This window comes from Aythya fuligula, chromosome 5 (genome assembly GCF_009819795.1).
Source record: "Aythya fuligula isolate bAytFul2 chromosome 5, bAytFul2.pri, whole genome shotgun sequence".
NCBI lineage: Eukaryota > Metazoa > Chordata > Aves > Anseriformes > Anatidae > Aythya > Aythya fuligula.
In genome coordinates, this window is record NC_045563.1 from 49473901 (window position 1) to 49482129 (window position 8229).

An 8229-nucleotide genomic window follows, 5' to 3' on the forward strand; every position below is an offset into this window, starting at 1 on the left:
TCAGCTGTTGATGTAACTACCTGGTGTGGAAAAAGAATAGCAAGTCTTGTTTTGTTTGGCACAGAGAGGTGTTTGCATTCTGAAATGGGATATGAACTTAATGGGACTAAACTGCGTGATATAAATAAAGCGTGCAGCTGCTGAAATGCAGTTCAGAGATATGAACCCAGTCTTTTCTACACCTTGATGATTCCAAACATGCAGCGATGGTTTAAACAGCAAAGTGCTTTCACTGTGGCCAAGCTGCCTGCCAGACCACTTGCTTTAGGTCATATTTACATATTGATGAAGCTGTTAATTATGACATTAAACCCATTATGAATTAATGATTAACTGGTGTTAATTCCTTCCAGCTAAATATTTGCCTCGGTGGTTGTGTTATGGAGACTATAAAATGGCTCCAAAAAGGAGCACAGGGCAGAAATTAACAGGCTGGAGGGAACTAGGAAAACTCTTCAGGCTGGAAAGTGCTGGGCAGGGCTGGGAGGAAAATTTCTGTGTTAAGTGGGGCGAGAGGAAGTCATACGTATGTGAAGCCTTACAGAAGGAAAGACAAACACCAGAATGCCCAATGGAGTCCAACAGTGTCTAAGTGTGCTAAGAAAAACTACAACATCTTCATCTGTTAGCCCTGCTCACTCATGTTGTTGATGGTAAAGGCTACAGAACATCTTGTGGTGGAAATTAAGTTGGTTGCTTCCATTTTCTGTTCATTTTCTTTTTTTATTATTTTAAATTTTGTTGGTACAAGCAATCAAATTAGCTTTGTTCTAGCCTAAATCCTAACATCTGCAGTGGACTGCATTCTGGATTTTTGTCTTATCAGCAAGGTCTAAAGTGCAGATGTTGAACAGAAAGAGGATCCAACACAGACCAGAGGTAGGCTTGGTCAAGGAATATTCTGTACCAACATCTTCCGCTACCAAATCTTTTGCAGTTTCTCAGCTCCAAGTGTCAAATGCACCAGCTGCAGCTGTCTTCAGATGTTTGTGACCAGATTTGCTGTCAGTTGGGTTTCATGAATATCCAGTCTTTTGGGGAAATACAGGTCCCTTTTTGGCTTCACTCCAAACCTCGTGGCACCTCAGATGAGGTGTTACCCCTTTCAGAATTTATGTGGGACAGAGGCTGAGTGGGAAGCTACCAAAGAGTGCCAAAAGTCCTCACACAGAGCAGCTGGGGGGCTTCACCACAGCAGCAATGGGCAGGATAGGCCCTTTCTGTCTGTGTGCATGTATTTATCAGTGTGGTGCTCCCATGGCCCTTTACTAACTCTTGGGTTTTTGCCTCCTGTGTTTTTCAGGGTCAGGAGTTGACTATTCGTCAGATCGCTCTTCTTGGCTTCCGCGACTTGGTGCTGCTAAAAGTGAAGTTGGAAGAAATTCTTCCTCTGGTCCAGACGAAGCTCCCAGCTTCCATTGTCCAGATGCTGTTAATTCTGCAGGTGGGGGGCCTCTCGTTTGCTTCATCTGACTCCAGTAGCGATTCTTGTCCTCACCTAGCTGAAACAAATCTTTGAAAGGAGAATGGGGAAGTCAGAGGGTGTAATGAAGGGTAAACTGTGTTCTTATTTGGAAATGGTAAACATAGAAATGAGAGCTAAGTTTGAATAGTTAATGCCCTGGACTTTCCTGGAAATGGATAAGGATATTTCTGTGAGAGGGACAGGTTCTGCTCTGTTGTGTTTGCATTTTCCTTGGTACCTTGTCTCCCCAGCTAGGAACAGTCCCACAACTCTTATCTCCACATCGTCATCTACCAGCTTCTCTGAATGCCTCTTTGTGCCCCAGTTCTCTTGGTTTGTCAGCTTTGTAATGACCCAGTGAGTCCTACTCCAAGCCATGTAAGGGTAAAGTTGGCTTTTTGTGTTTGAATTTCAGAGTGTCCATGAGCCCACTGGCCCTAGTGAGGGCTACCTCCAGCTGGAAGAACTGGTGAAGCAGGTGGTGTCGCCGTACTTGGGTTTGTGCGAGGACCACAGCTTCTCTGGTGGCACCTGCTTGCTTGGTAAGATGTGTGCACCATGCACAAGCTCTTTCAAACACTCTTACTGGAGTACAAATGTCAGCTAATGTGAGGCAGTGCACATCGGTGCTAGAAAAGGAAACAGTTCATGACTACATGAGAGAGAAAGCAAAGGTTAAAGCACTCCTGAGAAGGTCCTGATTAATATGTTTCTGAACGGTGTGGTTTTTATTTTCCCTCGCTGAGTGAACTATAAAGGCCCCACCACTGTCCACACATGCAAAATCTCCCCTCTTTCTCAAGGCCGTTGGGATTTTAAAGCTGCTCTCTCTGGTCCATGCCTGATGTGCTGCCCTCACCCTCTCTTGCTGGTGTGAGATTGCACCCGTTCCTTGCCTGCCTGCTCTCTGTTCCTGCTTGCTAACCTGCACTGACTGCCTCAACTCCTGCGCTCACTGCTGCATCCACCACCCTTACAGCCAGCTGAATTCTTGTTTACTTATCCTGAGAGATTACTCTTGTATTTTTATTTTTTTTTATTTCATGGAGTCTTTCTTCAATCTGAGGACTCTTTAAAAAGAAAATCTGTATTTCAGTTGTGGATAGATGGGGCTAGGAGAGAGAACTGGCACTGCACTTCAGAAAGGGCGTGCTTACTGTGGAAAACTTTAGACGTGATCCAGGAGCTCTGCTCACAATTATGCTGAGCAAGAAAAGATCGACCAGCTAAGGAATAGTTCTGGCAATCCTGGTTTGGTAACCATGAAGATTTAAATGGAGCAAGTGAAGAAAGCTCCAGTCCCCCTCCTGTTCTGTGGCACTTTATAAGCTGCAGCCTCTACTTGGATACACTCGTGGCAGCCCTAAGTTAGCTGAAGACACGCAGCCTGTCTTGTATTATGCCTCAGTAGCACAGGGTGAAGGATGGTCTTATGGCAGAAGGACTTCAGGACTCGGATGATCTGTGTCAGCTCTTGTAGCTGTTGGGCAAATAAATAAGGTATCTTTTATACAAGTTAACATGGTTAGATTCTTCAGCATTGAGTTGCAGACCTCATCTGAGGCTAGATCTAGACCACAAACCCCCATAAATGTTGAGCAAATCTGTTTGGCTGTTTATGGATGCCTGCATGCTGCCGGGATAGCATGAGGTGTAGCTGCCTGACTCGTGCTGAAGTTCCTAGCCATCCTGGGTTCCTGCCAGCTGCACAAAGCACTAGTGTCATGAAACAAAAATCCACATGAACTGGCCTTGTAAAGTTTATGTGCCCCAAAATCATTGTGCTTGCTTTGATTTTAGCTCTGATTTATTTGTGTATATTCCCAGGGAGGCCTTTTGCCCTTGCTCCACCCTGTGCTGAGCAGAAGGAAAGAAGTAACTTGTGCTTGCATTACAGAGCATTGACAAAGAGCAGCACCTTTCTGCAGATAATCTTGTCGCTTTCAAAGTGCTCCTGTGGTGGTCGTTTCTTTTAGGAACTGCCATTTCTCATCAAATTTCTTTCTCTTCCTCTTTCTCTCTTTCTGTCACCTTTGTGCTTTCTCAGAACGAGGTTATTCTCCCACTGGGCAGTCAGTAGTGATGGGAATCCCAGTAGGCTCCTTGCCATACAGTGGCTCTGTAGCAGCTCTTGTGAAACACGCAGTTGGGCCTCAGGTGTGCCTGTGTTCTCACTGGAGCCCAAACTGCCATCAGGACTGCAGCCTTCAAGATGCACGGGTGTTGGGAAATGTGACTGAAGGAGGTATCTTCTCGTGGCTGCAAACAGACACAAAGCTTTGGCCTTCAAGGCTGCAGTATGTTAAACTTGATATAAACCCAGAGAGGAGTGCAGCAGGAATAGGTGTGCGGGGAGCAGAGCAGCTCGCAGAGGGGATTCGAGGCAGGCAGCCTCCCTCAGCAAAGTCACAAATTACAAAGTCAAGATGGGGCGTGGGGAAGAATGCTGTATCCCCAAACCCAACCCAGACACCAAAGGCAGGCTGCACTCTGCCCACTTTTACCTCTGAGCTCTGTTGTTACCCCTGCGTTGGCAGAAGCATCGGGGTGCAGTTGCTTCAGCTGGTTTGTGTTCCTTTTGCTGTGCTGTGCTGCTCTCCTGTTACCCACCCTTCTTGCTTCTGCCATGTAAATGAGCCACAACCTGCGTTGTAAGGATGTATGCCGGGTGGATCCAGTTGTCTGAGAAACAATGTTTAAAGTACAAATGGGGAAGAAGATAAAACATTCACCCTATTTCCCCCACATATTAAACATAATATTATTGCTGATTTGAGGTTGCCTGCAAAAATTCCTGAAAAACTGTATGACAGTTCCCTTTAGAAAGCATCTTCTGTGGCCATCGGCAAGGTGCACAGTGGTCCCTGAGAGGTGAGATGACTTCCTTTCCTCTAGAAGCCCACGGGAACACGAGAATTAATGTTCGAGTTCTCTGCCAGCTCCTTTGCCTTCTGCACCACAATGTGATTGTGGCTGAACTTCAGTCCCGGAGCAAGCTGGAGCATAGCTCTGGGCAGCGAGGTTTGGGAGCATTAACCTGAGATGCTTTTCTCTCCAGAGGACTACTCTGAGGACGATTTCGAGTGAGAAAGCTCCTAGGACAAGACCAGTGTGCGTTGTGTCAGCGCTCAGCTGCTTTGTGCTTCTTTTCCTTTCAGACTTTGTCTACCCGGATGGAGTTCTGTGCCTTACAGCTCTTGTGGTGACTTGGTACGATGCATACATAGCGTTACAGAGGTGAGGCAGTGCCCCACTGCGTAATGAGATAAGAGAGAGATAAAGGACAGGTGGCTCGCAGAAAACAAAGCTGGAAGGTGTCTCACAGTCTGATGCTTCTCGGCCATCGGTTCGTAGCTGGAGGTTGTGCAAGAGCTGCAGGCTGTTTGAAATTTTACAGGGAACTGTGATTGCTCTATCAAGCAATTAAAGGGAGGAAAGTAAAGCAGTAAATGTATATTCAGAGCTTAGCTTAATTTTTATCTGGCTCTCATCGTAAAGGATTTTCCCTTTGTTGCACAAAAATCATCTGTGGAAGGCATTGCTTAATGCCTTTGCTGTTGTGGGGAGAAAATACCACACGTGGACGCATGTTCACCCTGATTCATGGGTGGTTTTGCAAGCTCAGCTGCCGTGTGCCTCCTCTGCCCTTGCGGTGTATCTGGGTTACGGTGGTTACTTCAGCCTCACGGAGCTCAGGGCCTTTGCTTTATTTTGCACACAGCAGGCAGCACAGCGCGCCTGTTCCATGCTGCTACAGGTCTGGGGGGAAGAGTGCAAACTGCTGCAGTAGGTGATGGAGCAAGGGACACTTGTTGACCATTTTGCCACAGAAGCCAGGGATGTAGCAGCAGAGGATGTCAGGACCAATTTTCCAGCGTCCGTGCCCGCAGGGTAGCCAGGCTGGGCAGGAGTAATTAAATGTTATTGCTTCCTTCTCTGTGCTCGCTCTCAGTGGACTTTAATCTCTCAGGTCATCGGGCTCGGCTGTTTCAGCAGCACTAAAAGTTTACACACAAGCTGGCATTTTTTTTCTCACGGGAACATTTTTATTTATTAGGTGAACATCAGGCCATGGCCATGATTTTTCTTTTCCCTGTATATCCCAGCTTTTTGGGAAGTGCTGCAAGCTGTCTCTGTTTAAATGAAGCATGTTTTCATATTTAAATGTGCTGTTTAGGAACAGAGAAGAGCAAAGATTTTGCCTTTGCCTGCAAAACCTTCAGTGATGGAGTCTGGAGAATGGGCAGCTTGGTGCATGGCTCAGTTCAGCTGGATCTCCTCAGGCCTCTCTCGCTGGCCAAGAAACCTCTGCGCAGCTGAAGGCAAGGCAGGACAGGCAGAATGGAAATGTTCATTTGTGGAATGGGGCACTGTGATGAATACAACCTCGGGAAGCTACTGGCCTCCCTTTAGCCTCTCAGCCCCAGAGCTGAGCAGGTCTGGGTCTGGCAGTGCCGGTGCTCAAAACCTCGTCTGTGCCTTCCCTGAAGTGCAGCAGGAACAAAACCATCCTAATGAGCACGGCTGAGAGCAGCAGGGTGAAGCTTTGTCATTGCCTGGCTGCTGCCAGTGGTGGGATTTTGGCTGCTCAGCCACTCCTCCCTGTAACAATCCCAAGTTTGTTTTCTGCCTTTCTCACTGATGCAAGCTTCCAAAACTGTTTCATAACCTTCCGCGATGAGTGCTCTGCTTTGAATTTTGTTACTGTCTCTTACGCTTTGCGGTCTTGGAGGAAGTATTGTACGTAGTCTGCAAGGCTTCTGACTTCAGGAAACGAGACCCTGTGCTTCAAGGAAGTTGGTGAGATGCACACGCAGGCTGGGAATAGCTTTGTCAGCTGCCCTGGGGGCAGGTCACGGGGTGTTCATCACCACACGGCGATGCTGCGTGGCGGTGGCAGACAGGAGGTGAGAAGTGATGCTGTCTGATTAAACCTGTCAGGGAACCCAAGGCAAAAACCCAGACGCCAGCTTTTCTTAAAATTTTCAGTGTCAGAACTGAAACAGCGCTCATGAAGCGGGGCTGGGGACCATGCCTGGGGCTCAAGTTTTAAACCAAGAGACTCGCTTGTCCCCCTGAATGGTCTGTCCCCCCCCAGGCTGTTGTGCTGTGCACTGTCAGGTGTTTTTAGTGCCTAGCCCCAAATGCAGGCGTGTTTCAGAATTGGATGAAATGTTCTTTTCCTTGTGTGATCTTTAAAAAAATGCAGTGGGATGGTGCTACCTGCACAGCCTTTCCAAGCAGCCAGTGCAATGGTGGCATCAGGAATGTCATGCTGACACCAGCTGATGGCATCTCCTGAGGGAAAATTTCCAGATGAAAGGATGGCGAGTCAGGTCTTCACCAAATTTTCCTCTGGGGACTTGTGCCACTGATTTTAGAGAACTTGCACGTGGGAGCTTCTGCTCTGCCCTCACCCTCTCTGTACATTAGAGGACAATCAGGAAGCTGAAGAGTGCTCCTTTGCTGCACCCATTGCTTTTGGGCTTGCTTCTCTTGCAGGCAGCAGCTCTGCTGCCTGGCAGCGGAGTGGGGGGTGTTTCCTTCCCAACCCCCTGGCAGGATGCCCTGCAGAGCATCTGGGCAGTGGCACCAGGATGGCAAACTCAGCGTGGCTGCCAGCTGAGCGCTCTCCGTTCCCTGCGGCCAGCCCCGCAGCTCAGACAAGGCTTTGCCCGAGCCCTGCTGATGGTTCCTGCTTCCTTCTTCTCTTCCAGAGCGGCGCTACTCCAGGTCCCGTCCCAAGGCTGGCGCGCTGAGCTATTCGTCTCACCTGGTGACGAGTCGGCAGCCCAGCGAGATGGCCCTGACGCCGCTGACAGAGCAGGAGGGGGAGGCTTACCTGGAGAAATGCGGCAGCATCCGGCGCCACACCGTCGCCAACGCTCACTCGGATATTCAGCTCCTGGCGATGGCCTCCATGATGCACACGGGGATGGTGATCGAGGAGCCAGACAGCAGCGACAAGTGCCTCCTCCTGCAGCCCAGCTTCAGCCACAGGCAGTGCTCCAGCGAGCCCAGTATTGCTGACGGGCCTGAGGCCGTCATGGCCGCAGGGAGGCAGGACTCTGCAGAGCTGAACTGCACCTCGGTCAGCTAGAAGTCTGGCTGAGGAGAGGAGGACTGCGTGCACTAAGCTGGACAAACTGTCTTGTCCCTGCTGGGGAAAGAGGAAAACTCGTGTTTGCTCCTCATTGAAACGGCCTCGTGGGACCTAATGTCTGTTTGGGAATGCTCGATTTGTTTTTCTTTCCTGTCTGTGATCGTTGTTGACAGAGGTACCAGCCTGCTCCCGAACGAGCACTGAGGGCTGCAAAGCTGAGCGTTGCAGCCTACTTTATATAAGCTTTTGTTCTGTACTAGCCCAAACCTCCTGAGCTCAGGTTTCCTTCTGTTTCCCTGGTATGACATAAATTAGCCCCTTTCTGCTTTTCTCTGTCTTTCTTGGTTTTATGCTACTCGTTTGCTCTTTGCTGCTGCAGTAGAAAGCCCCGTGTTGAATGCTCTGGCTGCTCCTGGCACTGGAGTGGGAATGGCTGAGGACTGCATTTTTTTTTTTTTTTTAAGTTGAACTCAGGGGTGAAACCACTTGTGCCTTGCAGTAAGGTCTGCTCAGACGGCTTGTGAGAGAAGGAGATCCTTTGCTTGCCTCCCATGGGCATGGGTTTCAAGTCCAAATCTGAAGAAACCAGATTTTTTCCCCCCGTACCTGAACAGAAGTAAATATACGTGGCACCTCAGACGAGCACTTCAAATGTACTTTT

General features: G+C 48.7%; 1 protein-coding gene across 1 annotated transcript in view; it reads left to right on the top strand.

Moving 5' to 3' along the window:
• The window catches only part of PRR5L (proline rich 5 like), a 28703-nt gene extending 21138 nt beyond the window's left edge, over positions 1-7565 (top strand). The window contains exons 6-8 of the mRNA XM_032188998.1: positions 1304-1444; positions 1881-2007; positions 7183-7565. Of these exons, the coding sequence (XP_032044889.1) occupies positions 1304-1444; positions 1881-2007; positions 7183-7565 (651 nt within the window). The remainder of the gene's footprint in view (positions 1-1303; positions 1445-1880; positions 2008-7182) is intronic.
• Positions 7566-8229: the final 664 nt, after the last annotated feature.